The sequence below is a fragment of the Emys orbicularis genome, chromosome 8 (genome assembly GCF_028017835.1).
Source record: "Emys orbicularis isolate rEmyOrb1 chromosome 8, rEmyOrb1.hap1, whole genome shotgun sequence".
Lineage (NCBI taxonomy): Eukaryota > Metazoa > Chordata > Testudines > Emydidae > Emys > Emys orbicularis.
This window is the reverse complement of record NC_088690.1, coordinates 83,127,067-83,151,509: the sequence shown is the minus strand read 5'-3', so window position 1 is coordinate 83,151,509 and position 24,443 is coordinate 83,127,067. Positions and strand designations below refer to the sequence as shown.

General features: G+C 41.1%; 1 protein-coding gene across 2 annotated transcripts in view; it reads left to right on the top strand.

Annotated features, from left to right (window-relative positions):
• SPDL1 (spindle apparatus coiled-coil protein 1) overlaps positions 1-24,443 on the top strand; it is a 55,372-nt gene that overhangs the window by 8,278 nt on the left and 22,651 nt on the right. For both annotated transcript variants that reach the window (XM_065409598.1, XM_065409597.1), the window contains exons 2-8: positions 9,113-9,303; positions 11,109-11,285; positions 16,483-16,677; positions 17,026-17,175; positions 19,008-19,106; positions 20,019-20,129; positions 23,296-23,436. In XM_065409598.1, coding sequence (XP_065265670.1) covers positions 9,145-9,303; positions 11,109-11,285; positions 16,483-16,677; positions 17,026-17,175; positions 19,008-19,106; positions 20,019-20,129; positions 23,296-23,436 — 1,032 coding nt within the window. In that variant the 5' untranslated portion in view covers positions 9,113-9,144. The remainder of the gene's footprint in view (positions 1-9,112; positions 9,304-11,108; positions 11,286-16,482; positions 16,678-17,025; positions 17,176-19,007; positions 19,107-20,018; positions 20,130-23,295; positions 23,437-24,443) is intronic.

The window sequence follows — 24,443 nt, the reverse complement described above, 5'->3', positions numbered from 1 at the left end:
CGGGGGGTGGGGGCTGTCAGGGGGCAGGGTGTGGATAGGGGATGGGGAACGGGGGGTTTGGATAGGGGTGGGGTCCCAGGGGACCTGTCAAGGGGCGGGGGTGTGGATAGGGGTCAGAACAGTCAGGGGACTGGGAGCAGGGGGTTGGATAGGGTATGGGATCCCGGGGGCGGTTAGGGGCAGGGGTCCTGGGAGGAGGTGGTTAGGGGACAAGGAGCAGGGGGGGTTGGATGGGTGGGGGGTTCTGAGGGGTGCGAGAAGTGGGAGGGGTTGGATGGGGCATGGGCTGGGCTGTTTGGGCCTTTCCTACCCGGCTCTCCATACAATTTTGCAACCCCAATGTGGCCCTTGGGCCAGAAAGTTTGCCCACACCTATTCTATGGGTACATTGATTTATTTTATGATTATATGGTACAAATGAGGAAGTAAGCAATTTTTCAGTAATGGTGTGCTGTGACACTTGTGTTTTTATGTCTGATTTTTGTAAGCAAGTAGTTTTTAAGCAAGTTGATGGTACGCAAGACAAATTCAGACTCCTGAAAGGGATACAGTAGTCTAGAAAGGTTGAGAGCCACTAGTTTAGAGGGACAAAAACCTCAGCAGAGACTGGCTTACGGTCTGTGGACACTGATATAGGGCTTAGGAAGAAACTATGTACGGATAGGTTATTCCATAACAGTCAACTGAAATTTTTCACAATGCCTATACCAGGGGTAGGCAACCTATGGCACGTGTGCCGAAGGCGACACACGATCTGATTTTCAGTGGCACACTCACTGCCCGGGTCCTGGCCAGCAGTCCGGGGGGCTCTGCATTTTAATTTAATTTTAAATGAAGCTTCTTAAACATTTTTAAAACCTTATTTACTTTACATACAACAATAGTTTAGTTATATATTATAGACTTATTGAAAGAGACCTTCTAAAAACGTTAAACTGTATTACTGGCACGTGAAACCTTAAATTCGAGTGACTAAATGAAGACTCAGCACACTACTTCTGAAAGGTTGCCGATCCCTTTCCTATACAAAGCTTTGGTACTGACCACTCTAAAGAACAGGATACTGGACTAGATGAACCCAGTGATCTGAGTTTGCAATTGCTATATTTCCAGGTGCCTAACAGTGGCTGGTATGTACTTCAGGAAAGTGGTGAGGGTTTGCTTGGGAGCTAGATTTCGATGCGTGTGCGTGTGCGTGTGTGTGTAGTGGTGAGGAGCAGCTGTAAGCCTCAATTAGGGTTTTTATGTCTTATTACAAAATGGACTGAAGGCCAGAATACTTGTGTTTTATGGTACAAGATGTATAAAAACAAATGGCTTTTCATTTGTAAACTTGAGTCAACTGTTAGTAGTTAATTCTTGGTATGTCAACTTGTGATGCTGTTCCAAATGATTATGCTGTACTTACCCTGTTAACCATATGTTTCTCTTATCAGGTTAGCCTATGTTTTCAAAAGCAATTAAGAATAAGCCTCAGACTCAGTAGATAAGTAGACTAAATACATGAACCCTTTTAGAAGTAATTCCTTTTGTTCTCATTCACTCTACTCCAACTGTTCATACCACTCCACCATACCATAAATGTTTATACAGTATTTAGCAGCACCAAGTAGAGTAAAATACACTCAGTACCTGATACCACATATGGACGTAAATAACTTAATAAATAATAAATAATAATAAATTATTGGAGATATCCTATCTCCTAGAACTGGAAGGGACCTTGAAAGGTCATTGAGTCCAGCCCCCTGCCTTCACTAGCAGGACCAACTACTGATTTTGCCCCAGATCCCTAAGTGGCCCCCTCAAGGATTGAACTCACAACCCTGGGTTTAGCAGGCCAATGCTCAAACCACTGAGCTATTCCTCCCCCCCCAATAGAAACACTGGAACTTCAATAGAAACACTGGAACTACTTGCATGCATAAATGTTGGTAGAATTAGGGTCTAGGATTAAGCTTTTGTCTCAAATTGTTAGTTTAATTTTCAAGACTTCAAGGTGCAGAGAATCTTCCAGCAAGTGACCCGAGCCCCACGTTGCAGAGGAAGGCGAAAACCCCCCAGGGCTTTTGCCAATCTGCCCTGGAGGAAAATTCCTTCCCGACCCCAAATATGGCGATCAGCTAAACCCTGAGCATGTGGGCAAGACTCACCAGCCAGACACCCAGGAAAGAATTCTCTGTAGTAACTCAAATCCCACCCCATCTAACATCCCATCACAAGCCATTGGGCATATTTACCGCTAGTAGTCAAAGACGAATTAATTGCCAAAATTAGGCTATCCCATTATACCATCCCCTCCATAAACTTACCAAGCTTAGTCTTGACGCTAGATATGTCTTTTGCCCCCACTACTCCCCTTGGAAGGCTGTTCCAGAACTTCACTCCTCTGATGGTTAGAAACCTTCGTCTAAGCTCTCCTTTATAGTTAGCTAGCACGCTATTTTGAAACTCTACACACATTTTCCTGCCTCAGTTTCCTCATCACTCCTGAGCTTTCTTTGGGCTAGGGTCAGTTTTCTAACGTTGTCCAGTGTCCTCCTGCAGTACATTACTTGTCCTCCTAACCATGGAGCCTCTCATCTGCTTCCTCCTCAGTCAGCTTGCTTTGACCTTTATTGTTCCTGAAGCTAAACTGGATCCACTGTTTTAAAAAAAAAAAGTGTGTGTGTGGGGGGGGGGGAAGCCAAAACTCTTCTATTCCTCTCCTTCCCAGAACTCCCTATGGTTCTGAGTCTTCTCCGGCTGTGTTTCTAGCAGGGATGGGTTCCTGGCCCTATGCTATTGAACATTTGTATCAATAACCCGAAGAAGAAAATAATCACAGATAGTTTACAGGTGACACAGAAATTAGGGGTGTGGTAAATTGTGCTGTATTAGTGACCAGTCCCCTTTGCTGTTAGGATCTCTTGGTAAGCTTGGTGCAAGCCAACAATATGAATTTTAATATGGCTAAATAAAAATGTTCATATCCAAGAACAAAGATATTCTATAATCACAGAATGGGGAACTATCCTGGGAAGCTGTGACTGAAAAAGATTTGCAGGTTATGATCAGCTGAACATGAGCTCCCAGTACAATGCAGTGGCAAAAAGGCCTAATGTGATCCTTGAAGGTATAAAGAGGGGAATCTCAAATTAGGAGTGGGGAGATGATTTTACCTTTGTATTTGGCACTGGTGAGACCACTGCTGGAATAAAGTACCCAGTTCTGGGATCCACAGTTCAAGGAGGATGTTGATAAATTGGACAGGGAGAAGAGCCATGCGAATACTGAAATAATTAGAAAACATGATTTTAAATATAGTGACACTCAAGGAGCTCAGTCTGTTTTGCTTAAAGAGAAGGTTAAAGGGGTGACCTGGTCAATCTGTAAATACATAGGTGGGGGACATATATTTAATAATGAGCTCTCCAGTCCAGCAGACAAAGGTATAGAAGTAGAAGCTTGAGAAATTCAAACTGGAAATATGCATAAAATTTTAAGTAATCAACAGTAGGAGCAATTTACCCGAGGTTGTGGTGTATTCTCTATCTCTGGTAATTTTTTTTTAAAATCAAGATTGAACCTTTTTCTAAAAGATTCTCTAGTACAAACAGGAATTATTACAGGGAAGTTCTAGGGCCTGTGTTACAACAGAGATCATACTAGATGGTCACAGTGGTTGATCCCTTCTGATCTTGGAATCTGTGAAAACCCATCTAGTGGTTTTATTTATTTATTCTTCCTCCCCCTTCCCCCGAAAAGGCTAGCATCAGCACCTTGGGGTCTTTGTTCTGTATTTGAATATTATCTCAACTTCAGACACCAGCACCATATTGAGGGGTTGGGGAAAACTTGTTCTCCCAATTTTTCTAGTAATATCTTCAATCCCTGTGTGTCTCTAATTCAGAAGTTGCTTGACTCTTTCTGGTGTGTGGGAAGAGGGCCAAGACTATAACAAAAGAACTAATTAATTCATGGAGGATAGGGCCATCAATGGCTATTAGACACGATGGGCAGGGATGGTGTCCCTCGCCTCTGTTTGCCAGAAGTTGGGAATGGGTTACTGGATGGATCACTTGATGATTACCTGTTCTGCTTATTCCCTTTGGGGACCAGGCATTGGCCACTGTCGGAAGACAGGATACTGGACTTTTGGTCTGCCTCTTTCTAGAAAACTTCTGCCTATAGCATCTAATCTGCTAAATGCAGAAATTTTTGGTTGATGTTCTATGGCCTGTATTAGGTAGGCCAGGTGAGGTTATCATAATGGTCCCTTCTGGCCTTAAAATATGATTGTGGGATTTTAATATTCCAGTATAATCTAAAATTAGAACAGTTTGATTCCAGGCTGAGTTTATGCGACTAAGTTAATATTAATTTATAGAAATCATAATTGGGAGATAATTATGCAACCTTATTGTGCCATTTTAGTAAGCTTTCAGAGGAGAAACACTTCTAACATAAAATGCCCTGAAACTAGCAGTTAATCTGGCAGCAGTGCCGTTCTCAATATTATTTCTTGCCCTGTCTGTTATGATTTTGGTCTCTACACTAACTGGATGGTATGCACAGTAGGAAACACTGTAGATAGACTAAATGTGAAGTTTGGCATGATTTACAATATCTCATTAACAGCATTACTTGGCTCTTAATTTGTATGCCTTTCTCTTCTATCTTACAAAACAAAGCCACTGAATAATAGACATAAGTATTAACCCAGATACTCTTCTCTGGCCTTCACAGACCGTATTTGCTCTGAGTTATGAGGTGTTCACTCAAACGAATCTACTTGTGAAAAAAATGAAATAAACTCAAAGATTGAGTTTCTTTAGTTGGACTTAAATTGCAGTATGAATGTCAAACAGAATATTAGAAAAGGTTTGCACTTCAATGCTTAACTAATAACTATAATATTCAAAATGTAAACTTGCCACTAGGCACAAGTTTGTCATTAACATGTCAGAAAAATTAAATGTAATAAAAGCATGGCAAAAGTTGGTGCTAGAAAACTGATTTAAGGTAATGGACTCATAGAATGGAAACTGAATATGTACAGAGTAATTTTTTTAGTTTGACTTAACTATAGCAAAAGCTTTCTATCTGAATTTATTATGTAGATGAAAGTTCAACACCTCCAAAGGTTAGAGGGGTTGGGTTTCTACCAGGCCTGTACAAGATGAAACATGGTTAGAACTAGGGCTGTCAAACAATTAAATAATTATGATTAATTGTGAGATTAAAATAATCGCAAGATTAAAAATAGAATATAATTTATTTAAATATTTTTGATTGTTTTCAAATATATTGATTTCAGTTAAACACAGAGTACAAAGTGTACAGTGCTCGCTTTATATTTAATAGAAATATTTGCACTGTAAAAAGAAAAATAGTATTTTTCAGTTCATCTCATACAAGTACTGTAATGCAATCTCTTTATTGTGAAAGTACAATTTACAAATATAGAATTTTTTTTTTAACATAACTGCACTCAAACACAAAACAATGGAAAACTTTAGAGCCTACAGGTCCATTCAGTCCTACTTCACTAAGATTGTTTACATTTACGGGAGATGATGCCTGCTTCTTATTTACAACGTCTCCTGAAAATGAGAACAGGCATTCGCGTGGCACGGTTGTAGACAGCGTTGCAAGGTATTTACATGCCAGGTATGCTAAATATTTGCATGTCCCTTCATGCTTCAATCACCATTTCAGAGGATGTGCTTCCTTGCTGATGGGATCTGCTCGATAACGATCCAAAGCAGTGCAGCTGACACATGTTCATTTTCATCATCTGAGTCAGATGCTACCAACAGAAAGTTGATTTTTTTTTTTTTTTTTTTTTTTTATGGATTGGGTTCTATAGTTTCCAAATCGGACTGTTGATCTTTTAAGACTTCTGACAGCATGTTCCACACCCCATACCTCTCAGATTTTGAAAGGCACTTCAGGTTCTTAAACCTTGGGTCGAGTCTTGTAGTTATCTTTAGAAATCATAGTCTTTAAGGTCAGAAGGGACCATTATGATCATCGAGTCTGACCTCCTGCACAATGCAAGCCACAGAATCTCACCCACCCACTCCTGTATCAAACTTGTGTTTGAGCCACTGAAGTCCTCAAATCATGGTTTAAAGACTTCAAGGTGCAGAGAATCTTCCAGCAAGTGACCCGAGCCCCACACTGCAGAGGAAGGTGAAAAACCCCCAGGGCTTTTGCCAATCTGCCCTGGAGGAAAATTCCTTCCCGACCCCAAATATGGCGATCAGCTAAACCCTGAGCATGTGGGCAAGACTCACCAGCCAGACACCCAGGAAAGAATTCTCTGTAGTAACTCGGATCCCACCCCATCTAACATCCCATCACAATCCATTGGGCATATTTACCACTAGTAGTCAAAGACTAATTAATTGCCAAAATTAGGCTATCCCATTATACTATCCCCTCCATAAACTTACCAAGCTTAGTCTTGAAGCTAGATATGTCTTTTGCCCCCACTACTCCCCTTGGAAGGCTGTTCCAGAACTTCACTCCTCTGATGGTTAGAAACCTTCGTATAATTTCAAGTCTAAACTTCCTGATAGCCAGTTTATATCCATTTGTTCTTGTGTCCACAATTCCTCTCCCTCCCTGGTATTTATTCCTCTGATATATTTATAGATAGCAATCATATCTCCCCTCAGCCTTCTTTTGGTTAGGCTAAACAAGGGGACTCAAAGAGCTTGCCTTTCATAAGACAGGTTTTCCATTCCTTGGATCATCCTAGTAGCCCTTCTCTGAACCTGTTCCAGTTTGAATTCATCCTTCTTAAACATGGGAGACCAGAACTGCACACGGTATTCCAGATGAGGTCTCACCAGTGCCTTGTATAACGATACTAACACCTCCTTATCTCTACTGGAAATACCTTGCCTGATGCATCCCAAGACCGCATTAGCTTTTTTCACGGCCATATCACATTGGCGGCTCATAGTCATCCTGTGATCAACCAATACTCCGAGATCCTTCTCTTCCTCTGTTATTTCCAACTGATGCCTCCCCAGCTTATAACAATAGTTCTTGCATTTAGGGATTAACAACATGATCTTGCACTTTTCACTATTAAATTTCATCCTATTACTATTACTCCAGTTTACAAGGTCATCCAGATCTTCCTGTATGATATCCCAGTCCTTCTCTGTGTTGGCAATACCTCCCAGCTTTGTGTCATCTGCAGACTTTATTAGCACATTCCCACTTTTTGTGCCAAGGTCAGTAATAAAAAGATTGGTCCCAAAACCAATCCCTGAGGAACTCCACTAGTAACCTCCCTCCAGCCTGACAATTCACCTTTCAGTGCGACCCGTTGTTGTCTCCCCTTTAACCAGTTCCTTATCCACCTTACAGTTTTCATATTGATCCCCATCTTTTCCAATTTAGCTAATAATTCCCCATGTGGAACCGTATCAAATGCCTTACTGAAATCGAGGTAAATTAGATCCACTGCATTTCCTTTGTCTAAAAAATCTGTTACCTCCTCAAAGAAGGAGATCAGGTTGGTTTGGCACAATCTACCTTTTGTAAAACCATGTTGTATTTTGTCCCAATTACCATTGACCTCAATGTCTTTGACTACTTTTTCCTTCAAAATTTTTTCCAAGACCTTGCATACTACAGATGTCAAACTGACAGGCCTGTAGTTGCCTGGATCACATTTTCCCCCTTTCTTAAAGATAGGAAATATGTTAGCAATTCTCCAGTCATACGGTACAACCCCCGAGTTTACAGATTCATTAAAAATTCTTGCTAATGGGATTGCAATTTCATGTGCCAGTTCCTTTAATATTCTTGGATGAAGATTATCTGGGCCCCCTGATTTCGTCCCATTAAGCTGTTTGAGTTTGGCTTCTACCTCGGATTTGGTAATATCTACCTCCATATCCTCATTCCTATTTGTCATCCTACCGTTATCCCTAAGCTCCTCATTAACCTCATTAAAGACTGAGGCAAAGTATTTGTTTAGATATTGGGCCAGGCCTAGATTATCCACTTCTTCTTTCTCAGTTTTCTTCTTATTTATATGGCTATAGAACCTTTTACTATTGTTTTTAATTCCCTTTGCAAGGTCCAACTCTATATGGCTTTTGGCCTTTCTAACTTTATCCCTACATGTTCTGACCTCAATAAGGTAGCTTTCCTTGCTGATCACTCCCATCTTCCATTCCTTGTAGGCTTTCTGCTTTTTCTTAATCACCTCTGAGATGCTTGCTCATCCAGCTTGGTCTACAACTCCTGCCTATGAATTTTTTCCCCTTTCTTGGGATGCAGACTTCTGATAGTTTCTGCAACTTTGACTTGAAGTAATTCCAGACTTCCTCCACCTTTAGATCCCCAAGTTCTTCAGTCCACATCTCACATTGGTACCGTCTTTGTTTTGTCAAATCTGTTCTTTAAGAAAGTGTTCTTAAATCGAATGTGTGCTGGATCGTCATCCAAGACTACCATAACATGAAATATATGGCGCAATGTGCAGAGCAGAGGCATACAGTTCTCCCCTAAAGAGTTCAGTTACAAATTTAATAAAAACATCATTTTTTAACGAGCGTCATCAGCAATGTAATTGTGGAATCTTCATTTGTTGGTGCAAGACTAGAAAATAGTTTGTATTCATATCCCAGGTGGAAGAAACAGCATTAGCAGACTTGTCTGCTAAAATATGGTCTGATTTCTTACCAGAATTTTTTAAATAATTGGCTGCTCCGGAACAGAAGTAAGCTTCAAAGCCTGCTTGCTAGTTCCCAGTTCATGTTGGCTGCACAACTTCTGCACCTAAGGATTTAGCTATTTTTTGTTTTATCCCCTTCAACTGATTAAATAGTTTGCCAGCTTTTAAGTAGCACGTGCAGAGTATTGTCACTGCATTTTATTTTACTTGAGGCTGGCTGTCCCAGTGTTACAAAGTGGAAATGTTTAGCTTGGTTTTTACTTTCTTAAATGAGCAGTGTCCATTCTTAATTTTATTCTTCAAAATCCACTACACCAAGATCATACTTGAATGTTGAATAGGAATTTTAGACTACAAACTAGGTTTTTATATTGAGCTTTGTTTTTATGTTGACTCTAAATTTGTTTGCTCACCTTGTATGTGCAGACTTCCAAAAGAAGCTGGAGGGAGAAAATAAAATGGAGACAGAGGCAGTTTCTAATCTTCGTCGCCAACTGAAGGAAGCAGAAGATGAGCGGAGAAAGGCAGCACAATATGGCTTGCATATACTGGAGCAACAAAATGAGATGCAGAATCAGTTAGATGAGCTACGGAGTGAATTGAGCACCAAAACTGAGGTGAACTTTCATGTTGGATTTGGCAGAATATATATATATTTTGTAACTTCAATATCATTTTTAACACTTTTATGATTTTAAACTACTTTAATTTTTACAGTTGTGGGAAATTTAAGCAGGGGATGGTTAGTGCAGCTCTGAAAGCGGGATGGGGCTCCCAGTGTGGCAGACAAACCCAAGACACTTGAGCACAAGGTGTCTTGCGGGGGACACTGCGGGCCGCTGGCAGAGCAGAGACCTATGGCCAGGGTTGTGAGGAGGAGGACAAGACCCTGGATGTGTGGGGAGGCCACCTTGCTGCTGAACACTTTGTGCCTGGGGTCAGTCCTGCACTTCTGGCTGGGGAGTGAGCGAGCACGGCTGTTACAGCAGGGCTGCGGAGAGCTCCCTCTGTGGCTGCTGAGCTAATGGTACTGGATCCCTGCAGGCACAAGTTGTGGGGAAGGCTGCAGTCCTGGTGGAGAGGAGCAGAGGACCCTGGTTCTTCCACCTGGTGAGAGTTGGGCTGTGACAGCAGGGCTGTGACAGCAGGGCTGCAGAGGGCTCCTTGCACTGCTGCAGGGCTGGTGACACCTAATTTCTGCAGGCGCAGAGAAGGCTGTGGACTGTGAGGAAGAAGATGATCCCCTGGCCACAGGGGAGGTCACCCTGCTGTCCACAGGCAGGCATCACTTAGCAGTGGGGTGGCCTCCCCACCTGCCAGGCACTATTCTTTTTTCTTGTGGCCCTGGCTGGGGTCTGTGGCAGGGCAGAGCAGGACTGCAGTGATTCCTGCACCTTGTGCCTGCAGGAATCCAGCATCAACAACCCTGGAGCTGTGCAGGGAGCCCTCTGCAGTTCCACTGTTACAGCTTTGCTCCCTCACTCATGTGACAGCAGGGCTGCAGAGAGTTCTCTGCTGCCACAGGTGACACATGATCCCTGTAGTTGGGAGGTTGTGCTTGTGCCAGCTGTTACTGATGGATACTTTTTTTTTTATAGTCAGTTGAAATTGACCTTTTCTGATATCTAGAGGTGCCAAGTTATACTCATCTATTCTAGAGTGGTGTTTTTGCCATTCTGTCTCATTGGAGTCCATTGGTTTAGGCTTTTATACAATCCTCTCCTTGGAATATCTTTTTCCAAATTTCCAGCTGAATGAAAGCATAAAATGTAGGAAACCCAAGCTCTCCTTTATAGTTAGCTAGCACGCTATTTTGGAACTCTTGTAATAAACCACTGAGATGGTTCTTTGAACTGAAAGCTGGAATGATAAATGGGACTTGCATCTATTTTGTCATATGTCTTCCTGACATTCAGATCAAGTTGTTCAACAGTGAGTAACCATTTGAATAATTCTTTTCTTCCTTAATAGCCGAAACATAACACGTAAGCTAACATTTTAAAAATGACTGTTAAATGCTAACACATTCAAGTACTTCATGTTGTGGTCATGCTCCTCACGTTAGTTGGATGGTGATGTCACAAGATGGTTCATGACTGACCTGCCCAAATACTAACACAAACTTAAGTACATGGGACAACAGGGGTGGAAGACTCTGCAGTCTGCCTGGAGAATTAGAGCAACACGAGAACTACCAAATAAATTACAAAAATTCTGGGTGGATGGCGGTTTCCTGTAAGACAGATATGAAAATCTTCATGAAGCAATTGATGACTTTTGAAAAAGACAGGTCAGCTGGAGTTAGAAGTCCTAGTAATTAGTTGGTCTTGGATATCGAGTCTAAATGCATTAAAATAAACCGATGCCTGAGGAGTCACTTAAAAAGCTACAAAGACTTATCAATATCACATTTATTTTTCAGAAATTTGAACAAGACAAGTATTCACTTCAGAGAGAAGTTGAGCTCAAGAATAGAATGTTGGAAAGCTTAAGCTTTGAATGTGATGCTCTTAAGCAGCAACAAAATATGCAACTGGACAAACAGCGAGAACAACTTGAAAGAATCCACGGACAAGACATCAGTCAACTTAAAGACAAGGTTTGGGATGTAATGAACTGCTAAAATGTTGCTGACATGCATATAAAGGAATGTTTGCAAGATTTGGAAGATTACTTACCGTATATACTCATTCATAAGCCGAATATTTTTGGTAAAAAAGCGACTCAACAAAGAGCGGGATTCAGCGTATAAACGGGTCTACGCCAAAATTTGATTATTTTAAACTCTATGGAATCATTGAATTGAATATCTAATACATTGTCGTTTTGTTTACCTGGAGCGTCTGTAGGCATGGAGTCCCTCAGCTCCCTGTGGCCGCGGTTCGCTGTTCCCAGCCAATGGGAGCTGTGGGAAGTGGCGCAGATGCTACAGGTAAACAAAATGTCCCTCCGGCAGCTTACCCTGACAGGCTGGGAGCCAAAGTTTGTTGACCCATTTATTGATGTTAATACTGCAGCCTTTTAAAGTTGCAAAGGCTTTGTTTAGTGGACTAGATTTGCTTGAAACAGACCTCATAAGTCTTGAGCCAATATGAAAATATAATGTGCAGAATCGATGGAATCGCTAATAAAATTGAAATAGCCTGTTATCCCTACAGACATGCCAATTTACAGGGCTGCTTTGAAATAAACAAAGAACAATAATAATTTGACAGTGATAAAGCAGGTGACATTACTATATAAAGTCCTACAAAATCTATAACTACAATAATAATCTATCTTCATGCTAGTATTTAAAATGAACAACGGTGAAATCAAAAGAAAAAGGTCTTATCATGCAGCGTTCAAACTTTGTTGTTGAATATGCAGAAGCAATTGTGCCGCTGCTCGTGAATTCTGCATCAATGAGAAGCAAGTAAGAGAAAGGCGAAAAAATAAAACACTAAAAGACATGCCAAGAAACAAGAAAAAATGTCCAACAAGGTGCGCTTCATTTCCTGAGCTAGAGAAAGATCTCAGTAATTGGGTTGTTGAACGTTGACAAAATGGGTACATTGTCACTAGAACTGGAATTCGTCTGCGTGCTCTGCAAATGTCGAAAGATGACAAATAAAAGTCAGTAAAGCCGTCAATGTTTGTCACATCAGCGGGTTGGTGTACTTGCTTCATGAACTGTCATGGTCTCTGTCAGCCAACAAAGATAGCGCAAAAGCGGTCAAGAGATCTGGAAGAAAAGAGAGACTCTTTCCAAAGGTTTATTATAAAATATCGAAAGGAATATGCATTTGAACTGTCACAAATAAGAAATATGGACGAAACACCAATGACATTCGATCTCCCGAACAACAAAATGGTAACTGGTGTTGGTGAAAAAACAGTTTTAATTAAAACCACTGGCCATGGAAAAAATCCATTTTACGGTGGTTTTATCATGTTTGGCAAATGATCAAAGCTCCCTCCTGTTTGTTTTTTTTAAAAGGAAAAACCTTGCCTAAACATGAAATTTCCTGCTGGTGTCATTGTATGTGCACACAAAAAGGGATGGATGGATGAAAGTGGGACTATTGAATGCCTGGAAAAAGTGTGGAATAAGAGACCGGGAGCACTTTTCAAGAAACCTGCTGTGCTCGTTTGGGACATGTTCAGGGCACACAAGATGGATGAGGTGGAAAATGTGGCCAAAAATATGAAAACTACTTTGGCTGTAATACCTGGAGGCTTAACTTCAGTTCTACAACCGCCTGATGTCTGCCTAAACAAACCCTTGAAAGACAGGCTATGCAAAATGTGGTGTGAATCAATATGCTCAGGTATGGCGAAGTTGACAAAAGGCGGAATCTTATGAAGCCCAAAATCAATCTGGTCGCCCAGTGGATGAAGGACGCTTGGATGTCCATTCCCTCGGAAATGGTACTTCCCGCAGCTCCCATTGTCTGGGAACGGCAAACCGCGGACACTGGGAGCTGAGGGGCTCTGTGCCTGCAGACGCTCCAAGTAAACAAAACGTCCCGACCCACCAGCGGCTTACCCTGACGGGCCGGGAGCCAAAGTTTGCCAGCCCCTGAAATATAGGGTCGGCTTATGAAAGGGTCCTACAGTTTTTGCTATTTTTACCTAACCATCTTGGGGGGGGGTCGGCTTATAAACGAACGGGCTAATGAACGAGTATATACGGTAACTTATTTCTTAAGTAATAACTACAATATCCCCCTCAAAAAATCAAATGAATGGTTCAGGCATGCAGTTAGTTTTTTCCCCTTGTACTTGGTATCTATATTGAAAATTCCAGAGTTTAGTTAGCCGTCAATCCTTCTGACCATGTACTTATTTTTAATCAAACTTTCCAGTACAGTAATAGGTAGTACTTAATAAAACAGTATTGGAGACAAAAGGCTGCTTATGGTAGAATTTCAGAGGGAGGAAAATATCAGCAATATTTAAATGAATATTGCTGATTCTATACAAGATAAGTATGTTTGTTCTGCAGTTTACTCAAGCCAGCTATTTGTTGGCAATGTGGAATTTAGGTAGAACCTAAGGTAGAATGTTGTCACAAAACAATGTGGTTGGCTTCATGGTAGCCTGTTACAAAACCAGTATATTATGCCCTAGCAGAGGGTGCAGCGTGTTGATTCAGCAGACCTTGATGTTACTCATAAAGACCACGTGCTTGGTTTGGTGGTGAGGGCCAGGTTTACTATTGACAAAGTGCAGTCCTAGTGCCCTGGCTTAATGGTTACAGGTACACTAAGAGATGTATGCCCGAGGCAGCATAGCAGCTTAATCAACATAATGTAATACAGTAACTCCTCACTTAACATTGTAGTTATGAAAAATGCAACTGTCAAGGCTGTATCCCCACTTTGAACTTTAGGGTACAAGTGTGGGGGCCTGCATGAGGACTTCTAAGCTTAACTACCAGCTTCGTTCTGGTCCGCTGCCACCATTCCCTTCCCTGGGAAGCTTTGAGAAACCTTTCACCAATTCCCTGGTGAATACAGATCCAACTCCCTTGGATCTAAAAACAAGGAGAAATTGACCCTTCCCCCCCCTCCTTCCTTTCACCAACTCCTGGTGAATACAGATCCAACTCCCTTGGATCTAAAAACAAGGAGAAATTGACCCTTCCCCCCCCTCCTTCCTTTCACCAACTCCTGGTGAATACAGATCCAACTCCCTTGGATCTAAAAACAAGGAGAAATTGACCCTTCCCCCCCCTCCTTCCTTTCACCAACTCCTGGTGAATACAGATCCAACTCTCTTGGATCTAAAAACAAGGAGAAATTGACCCTTCCCCCCCCTCCTTCCTTTCACCAACTCCTGGTGAATACAGATCCAACTCCCTTGGATCTAAAAACAAGGAGAAATTGACCCTTCCCCCCCCTCCTTCCTTTCACCAACTCCTGGTGAATACAGATCCAACTCTCTTGGATCTAAAAACAAGGAGAAATTGACCCTTCCCCCCCCCTCCTTCCTTTCACCAACTCCTGGTGAATACAGATCCAACTCCCTTGGATCTAAAAACAAGGAGAAATCAATCAGGTTCTTAAAAAGAAGGCTTTTAATTAAAGAAAAAGGTAAAAATCATCTCTGTAAAATCAGTATGGAAAATAACTTTACAGGGTAATCAAACTTAAAGAGCTCAGAGGACTCCTCTCTAGCCTCAGGTTCAAAGTACAGCAAACAAAGATAAACACTCTAGTAAAAGGTACATTTACAAGTTGAGAAAACAAAGTAAAACTAAGACGCCTTGCCTGGCTTTTTACTTACAAGTTTGAAATATGAGAGACTTGTTTAGAAAGATGGGGAGAACCTGGATTGATGTCTGGTCCCTCTCAGTCCCAAGAGCGAACAACCCCTTAAACAAAGAGCACAAACAAAAACCTTCCCCCCCCCCCCCCCCCAAGATTTGAAAGTATCTTGTCCCCTTATTGGTCCTTTGGGTCAGGTGTCAGCCAGGTTACCCGAGCTTCTTAACCCTTTACAGGTAAAAGGATTTTGGAGTCTCTGGCCAGGAGGGATTTTATAGTACTGTACACAGGAGAGCTGTTACCCTTCCCTTTATAGTTATGACAGCAACTTTAAGCGAAACGATGTTAAGCAAATCCAATTTCCCCATAAGAATTAATGTAAATGAGGGGGGTTAAGTTCCAGGGAAATTCTTATTTACACACACACACACACACACACACACACACACACACACACACACACACACACTCTCTCTCTCTCTCTCTCTCTCTCTCTCTCTCTCTCTCTCTCTCTCTCTCTCTCTCAGTTTTTTAAACAAACAATTTAATACTGGTACACAGTGATGATTGTGAAGCTTGGTTGAGGTGGAGGAGTCAGAGGGTAGAATATTTCCCAGAGAATGCCTTACTGCTAAATTAACTAGCAATTGACTGAGCCCTCAAGGGTTAACTCTCACAACACTCTACAGGGCAGCAGGAAAGGAGGGAGGTCCAGACAGAGACACACACCCTGTGTGTGAGAGGAAAAAATGCGCATTTCCCCTTTAAGCAGCTGACCCCAGGCTTAAGTACATTGCCTTGTTAATTAAATCAGCTTGCTGAGACCTGAGACCCGCAGCTACTGCCTAGAAGCTCCCTCCCTCCATCCTGTGTCACCCCATCTTCCATAGAGCAGGGGGAAGTGGGGTGCAGGGGGGAGGGGGAGACACCCTGACATTAGTGCCCCTATTCCCCCCCCTCCTCCTATACAGCAAGAAGGAGTCTCTGGGAGCAGCTCCAAGGCAGAGGGCAGGAGCAGCACATGGCAGTGAGGGGAGGGACAGCTGCTGCACAGGGAACTTAGGGGAGTGGGGAGCTGATAGGGGGACTGCTGGACCACCTTGACGTTAGAAGGGAGCATTTCACAACTTTAAACGAGCATGTTCCCTAATTGATCAGCAACTTAACATCGAAACAATGTTAACTGGGAGGACTTTAAGTGAGGAGTTCCTGTACTGTCCCCTAGGCCGGTACAAGATGTCCTTCCTATAACCTCTTTTGCTACATTGATACAGATGTTGTTAGTTACCACCTTTATTCGTGTACCTGGTAGTTTGAGAGGTCAGTGCGTTCCTGTACCATTTCTTAGGAATGTGTTTATGTATTTACCTGAGAATGCAGTGTATCTCTGTATCATGCTCTTAGGTCAGGAATAGCTGATACCCAGTATTACTATTTTAGTAAGGCCTACCCTAATTCACAGCCTTTGGTTCGTCCTGTTAATTGTGCCTGGGGCTCCGGCAATGCTTACAATATCAATTTTTGCTTAACTACTGTGTTTTTAAGTTGGAGAAGCTGAAAGCAGACCTAGATGAAACCCGACTAAGTGAGAAACAACTGAAGCACAAAGTGGAACATCAAAAGGCAGTCATTAATGCTAAATCGGAAGAATTGCACATGATGTCTGAACGTGTACATGAAACCATGTCTTCAGAAGTGCTAAATCTCCAGATTGAACTAACGGAACTTGAAAGTGTGAAGGTATGTGACTAATACTTTATCAGTGTAAGTTCATGGTATGAACATTCTATTTGAAGACAAATGTCTACCTCTAGTCTCTTCCTGTACTAACACAATTTTAGAAGGTCATGTACAGTACTCTGCATCTTGTGAATAAACTGGAATGCTAATATGGTTCTTCCAAAAGCGAGTAATGATGACTGGGGAAAAACTTTTTACCTTAGTATGATTGGCACTGGAGGGTGAGAGCTTTCTTTTTTGAGTAGGTTACACTGGAAAAAAGTTGGACTGATGCCAGAGTACCTAACTACTGATAAAAAGTAGAAAATACAAGTAAAATCATTTTGCAGCTACTTGTTTTTGGGACAGGCCAGTGTTGAAGAGAAGATGAATGAATTGCAATACAGTAAAGAGCAACTAGAACTTGCAAACAGCAACCTACGCAACCAATTGGAACGCCTTCAAGGAGAAAAAGAAGAGAGAGAAAAGGAAATAGTTTCTTACTACAATGCATTAGAGGTACTGTGCCTATAGTTTTATGTACCATTTTGAACATGGGAAGTTATTTCTCTTTTTCCCCTCTGTAATCCCATGAAGGTATAGCTTACTGGGGAGTGGAATCGCTGTGTGTTTCAGATCTGGTCAGAGACTGTCTGAAGTGCTCCTTGCACTTTAATATGGAGCTAACCTATAATAATAATATAATAATTAATGGAGATATCCCATCTCCTAGAACTGGAAGGGACCTTGAAAGGTCATAGAGTCCAGCCCCCTGCCTTCACTAGCAGGACCAAGTACTGATTTTGCCCCAGATCCCCAAGTGGCCCCCTCAAGGATTGAACTCGCAACCCTGGGTTTAGCAGGCCAATGCTCAAACCACTGAGCTATCCCTCCCCCCCATGGAACCTATGGAACAACAGAGGATTGGAGAGACACCCCTTCCTGCCCTTCTGACTAAGCCCCATTCCCTGGAAGAGCAAAGATTCTTGGGCTCAAAACCAGACAAGAATAGTTCCCACAACACTGCAGCCTGAGGAGGGGCTTCACATGATTATCAGGCTTCTCTGCATGTCCCGATAGACTCACTGCCCTGTCTTACCTGGGAGCCTGATAGAGAGCACTAAAAGTTATGCTTCTGTGTGAGAGGAAACCGAGTTTCTCAGGTCAGAGACCTCCTTGGTTGTATAGTGTCCAGCACAATGGAGCCCTGGTCTCTTGATGTTGCCTTGATTACTTCTGCCTCAGATACACTAGTGTTTCTTTAGGATGGTTGGCTGGAATTCTATGACTAGCCATCATAGAAAATTGGCAATGTTGATTTGGCAGGCACAGTGGACTCCTCCTGGTGTCGCGATTAAGTGGAATGATGCTAAACAAGCCTGTGGCTGAATTTGTATTTCCCATTATTTCAGAAAGAGGGAGGCTTTGAAATTAATTCCTCTATATGAGGATCACATTGCTGTTGCAGTGAGGAAGAGGTGGTTATAGCTCTAGAAAGCTAGTTCTTTCTATAGTTGCTGGGGAAAAAACTTTCCCATCACTTATGTTATTGTGGCCCCTTTGGAAGGTGGCAATGAATGAGCATTCCTAGAAGTCTGAAGATATAACTCAAACATATGGAGTATACACACAGATTGTACCCTGCTCATCATTCCATCCAAAATGCCAGGTCTTCCAGGATTCCAGTTGCTGCAGGCAAGGTGTTTAAAATCCTTCAGTTTGCACGCTTGGCAGTTGGGCGACTATTTACAGAGAAGGAAAAGGTCCCTAGTAATGTGAGGAAAGTGTATGTGGAAGATTTAGGGAGTAGGTTTCCATTCCAGTGTAGAGGCATCCTCTAGTGGGAAGGTACCACTGATTCCTAAATTTTTAAATTACGAAGCTCAGGCTTTATAGGGGGCATACCCATTTCTACCTTTTTTCTACTATACTTTCAATTCTGCTGCTTCTTCCTGTCCCGTTGCTTGTTTCTTACTCTGTGCTTACTACTTCCCAGTAGTGTTTGAATGAGGAGAGAAACTGATACCTTTCTGCTGGCATCTTCTCTCATTGTATCCACCCTGGTAGCCTGAAAAACTGGAGTGCAGCTTATAACAAACTGATCCTCTAAAGGGAGAATTAGATATACTTGCCTTAATTACAGTTCTATCAAATTAGTTGTCTTATTATTAATAATCAGTTGCTGAAGTATTTTTACAGAACTCTTCTAATGGCTTGAGCTGAATGGTAAAGCTCCAGCAACAACAGTGAGGCATTTAGCTCATGTCTTGAAAACATTTCTATATAGTTCTGACCTGTAATAGAAACAGACACCTTTTTACTGACTTCTTGTTTTTCTGGCTTTAATCTAGAAAGCTCGTGAAGCTAACCAGGCACTTCAAGGTCAGCTGGATCATGCACTGGTTCAGGCTTTGGACCCTACCAGTAAAGGCAATTCTCTGTTTGCAGAGGTATGTTATGTCACAATTATTGCAGAATGTGTTCATTGGGAGGAGCTATAAATACTTCAATCACTATAAATTTGTACCTTCAGTTACACACTAAATGCTGATGTATTTGTGTTCCTGAGTCATCAACTATGACTCTCTCTTCAAAGACTACCATGTTGAGCTATTTGTGGGGACTGAGTAGTAGACCTCTGTTTCTAATCTCTAAAGTGGTGTGGGAGTTAAGTATGGTAGCAACATTAATAAAACTAAATGGACCACTTTGGGAAAAAATTGAGGGTTGGTGGTGTACTTTTGGCTACTATAATAAGCTAAATGAAAATCATAAATTGGGAAGGAATATTCAGCTGGATGCTCTTATCTAATGTATTTGGGGAGTTAACTGATGGGACTGTGTCTGACCTCATGTAGGAGCCTGCCTGTGTTTGGCTTAGTAGTTGAGACATACAAGTACCGGATAATCCAATCAGCTGAAGGGGATCAGATCTTTTTACCTGGCATTTATGGGAGTACCATGTTGTAGTTCTGTTCCAACTTCTCCGTAAATTAGTGTAACTGGCATGAGACCTTTTTTTAGGTATATAAAAACTTCATGACAACTTGCACTAATGTCAGTAGGGAAATCGAGTGTGTACAGTACTACTAAGGGATTTTAGGAGTTACTTTACTTGTATAACCATAGCACAAGGGGCTAAAATCTCCATTGACTTTGCTCCTGGTAGTAAGGCAATATCTATTCATTTTAGATGCCTTAGAGGTACATGAAGTGTTTTGTTGGAGAAGTCACACTTCCAGAAGTGTTACTGGTGATCACTGTAACCTCATATTCTTACCTTAACATCTTAAAAAATCTTAAAATCCAATTGACCATCATTATGATTTCCATAGTAATAATGTGTTAACAATGTTCTATAGGTGGAGGACCGTAGGGCAGAAATGGAACGTCAGCTGATCAGTGTGAAAGTAAAATATCAATCACTACAAAAACAGCATGCATTCACTAGAGAACAATTGCAAAGAATGAAGGTATGACCATTATTGTAATACTCCAGGGTTTCCTTGGGGTCTGACAAGACACTGCTTGAGAAAACAGGTTAGGAATTTGATTCCACAGGCTATAGTTAAAAAACATACAAGTAGTATTCATGCAAAAATAACAAACAGAATATGTCTGAGGATTTTGTGTGTGTTCAGTTTAGTATCACATGAAGACTTAATTTATTGTTAAGGATATTTTATTGGCAACTTAAGAAATATCAGTCATCCCAAGAAATCAAACGTTAGACTAAAGCTACTTCATTAGTAGTAGCTATTTTGTTCTGCTGTCAGTCGTTCAATACAGATTTTTGAAAGCATGCAAAATGATTATCCTATTTTTGTCCTTGTTTTACCCCCAGTACTCATTCGTTGTCCTTTTGCCCTAATGTTGGAATCTATTTGTACTCTAAGCATTTACTTCTGGGCCTTAATAGAGGCTGGCAATAATGATGTTGGCTGCCTATGCATTGCAGGTCATGCCAAGAACTAAGCATGTTTTCATGGTTTTTCCTCTGATCCTGCTGCTTTTACTATGTATTGCTTTCTTGCTCTGCTGATCTGTCATCCCTGTCCCAATACTCAACTCAGTCATACTTCACAAGTCATACTTTTCTCAAGCCTTGAGTACTTTTCCCCCCAACTTGCTTGTCAATTAAAATCACATCTAAACATCAAATATTGTGCACCCTCCTGAGTTAGAACATAGTTGTCCCATCTTGCAGGAAAAACTCCAAGAGAAAGATAGCCTGGAAGCCAGCATTTGCATTATCTTAAGGTGAAGGGGCCAATTTTGAGTTGGGAAAGAGTGGGACTGGATGCACAGAAAGGACTCAACTACCATGGTGGGGATGATGATTATGGGTGGGATCGGAACTTCCACTCCCTCCACAGTATTACCTGGATGCAGAAATAAGCTTAAAACAATCCTCTTCCAAAAGATAAAAGACTAGGGAAAAGATTTACTGTAGAAGTTCTGCTTACTTAAGATAATAATCTGGTGCATATATGCACCCAGTTGAACAGCTGAGATGAAATTTCTTGCTCTGTATTCCCAGCAAATGTTTGAGCAACTAAAATGGCTAGCCTTCAAAAAGACTTTGATATTTCACTATTATAAATATTAGTTTTGATTTTGACTGATTTTTGCATTTTGGACACCTGATGTCTGAATTGTTCATTTCCCAGCAAAGATAAGTAAAAAGCAAAAAATGAAATTCTAAATGTAAATTTGAAAGGTAAGAATAGTGACTGTCTCAGTTCCCATGTTTTAAAATGTGATCGTTTTCCCCAATTGTTGTGCTTCTTACCAATATTCGAAATGCCTTTTCTGACAAGCATTGCTTTTGCCAAGATGGATTTATTTCCTTGTCCTTTAGCCATGTTAGTTCTTTTTCCTTATCAGTTTCCTTTCTACTCCATTCTGCATTGTAATGTTCTTCAGTTCTTGCCTAACACTACTACGTTTAACAGTCCTCAGTTGGATTAGCATTGGCTAGCTCTGGAAGAGGAAATCATATTGTCACTACATGCTTTGGGAGCATCCTACACTGCGTGGATACCCACTGTTGCCACCCTCTTTCCCCTCCCCACATAAATTCCAAATGTATTAAGGACTAGCCTGTTCCTGTGGGTCCAGTCATTGAGTGTAGTGGAAAGTTGTTGATTTCCATAACTTTATCACATCTGAAATATTGCTTCCCACAGCCAATTCCTTCCCTTCCTTAGACTGGCAATCAGCATGAGGAGCAGTATTGGGGGCATAGAATCTGACAGTGCAGACTGGCTCTACTCTAAAATGAGTAGAGGAAGTGTGAAATGAGCTTTCTGCCTGCTGGGAGGAGTAAGGGTAGCATCTCTCAGGAAAGAGGAGTTGGGAGAGATGGCATTGGGTGGATTAGGAGGAGGGGGAAGGAGTAGGAAGAAGCAGAAACTTACCAGCTCCTGTCTGTTACAATCTTAAGGATGAATATACTTGACCTCAGAGACTTCAAGGGTTAATGCACTTCATTTATCCATCTGTATTTTACTTCTGGTAACATACATGCTTCGATATAGTCTTTATTCCTATCCCTATCACTTCTATACGGTCTTGTTCAATATTAACTGTGTATTAGGTTGTTAAAGCTGTTTTTACTAAATCAGTGAAATACAATTCATAATGCCTTTGCCATAGCATTACTTTCAGCCTGTGCTCTTACATAGAGGATATACACTGCTATTCTGTGTTGCTTAATTGCATGTTGCTTCTTTTTTATTGTACTTCACGTACGCACATTAGACATATAAATTAAACTGGAGTCTTTTGGATGTAGAGGACAGACCTTCTGACTTTATAGGGCATGTAGTGAAGGTTTTTTTGGATGGTGCAGATGTTAATTTAATAAAATAACACAACAAAAGACTTCAGATGAAAGTTTTTCTTTTCGCGCCCCCCCCCCCCCCCCCGTTACTTTGAAAATCACTTGAAAAGCAAGTCAGTTGAATCCATGGTCTTAAATCCACATTTAAGTGTTCTCTCTGTTTGGCTACAGCTGAAATCAATCTTTTAATTATTCATATGCCTTATAATAGAAATGGGTGTGGTAGATATTAATGTTCTTTGAACATGTGGACTGTATATGGAATTTTATTTGACTGTTGACTGCTCTGGCTAAATGACTACACAAAGGCATCTTCTTGGATCTGCTCCCTGTGTGTACTAGATGATTCCTTTTTTACTGCTTTGTTTTTGTTTAGCCATACAAAACAAGTATCTCATAGCTTTCTTGTGTATAACCAACACAATTGTTCATGAAATTTTAGCTGGGCTTACAGAGGAGTCACTGAGTGTGTAACTAGGCTTGGAGAATGTCACTAGGTAATGCCCAATAAGGACAGCTATGACACTTGAAAACCAGCCCAGGTTGAGTTGCATAGACCAGCAAGTATTAAAAATCCATCTTTATTGTATAAGAGCATATTTAATATGACAATTGAGATAACTCAATGCCATTTCTGTACTTGTAGGAGTAGAAAAGTATTTAAAAAAGTATTGCAGTGAATGTCAGCTGCTGAGTTAAGACTGCAGTCCCCTAAGTTTCCTGGGTAAGGATATGAGTACTGAAAGGTTTTTCTTTGAGTCTTAACATTGGTATGATTTTTGCTTGATGTTTAGCTACAAATGGCTACGCTGCTTCAGATGAAAGGTTCTCAGGCAGAACTTGAGCAGCTAGAACGCTTGCAGTCAATGTTAGAACAAAAGAATGGTGAAATAGAAGATCTTCTAATGAAAGTGAGGCAACTGGAGAAATGTAAGGTATGTATTTCACAAAAGAAACTTGAGAAGTTTAACTATCATAATGTGGGACAAATAAGTTCTTCAAAATATGAGAGGAGGCTTTCAGTATAAATTCTTACTTGTAATTCCATATAATCTCAACGGTGCTCACAACTCTTATTTAGGTTGGTAACAGTCTCCATTTTACAACTATTGTGTGCATCTTTTAAGTCCTAAAGAGTCCCACAACTCAAATTTTTATTCTTGTATTTTAAGGCCAGAGGGACCATTCTATCACTTAGTCTGTGATATGTAGGTGGTCAGACTATTATTAAATTTCATCCAGTTGCACATGTATTGAGCACAATAATATGTATGGCTAAAGCATATCTTCCAAAGTCTTCTAGTCTTGACTTAAAGAAATAGAATATCTGCTACTACTCTTGTTAGCTTTTTCAAATAGCTAATTACCCTCATTGTTTAAAGATGTCTGTTTTTTCTAATTTGAATATGTCCGGCTTTAGCTTCCAGTTATTTGGTTCTTGTTATCCCTTTTTCACTAAATTAGAGCCTTTTGGTATCCTATATCTTTCTCCCCATGAAGGTATTTGTACACTGTAATCAAGTCATTCTCTATCTTTTTGATAAGCTAAACAGAGCTTTATAAGTCATTGACTATGAATCATTTTCTCTGGCCCTTGAATAACTTTTGTAGCTCTTCTCAGCACCCTCTAATTTAAAAAAGTAAAAAAATTTGGACACTAGAACTGGATGCAATATTCCATTATTGTCTCAGCAGTACCATATTCTCCCCCTCACTTACCCCTTTAAAGTAAATGTATTTTGCTTTGTAAAGGCTAGCTGGTCACTGGTATTCGTGTGTGTGTGTGTACTTCAAGGGCTAGACTAAGGTCAGACCTGCTGGGATAAATGCTTTGGCTTGCAGGGCAGCTGGAAGCCTAAATACTCAGTGTGGAGGGGCAGGGATGCAGGTTCCTGCTTGAAGAAAAGTGAGGGCTAAGAAGCTTGAGACATTGGTGGATGCC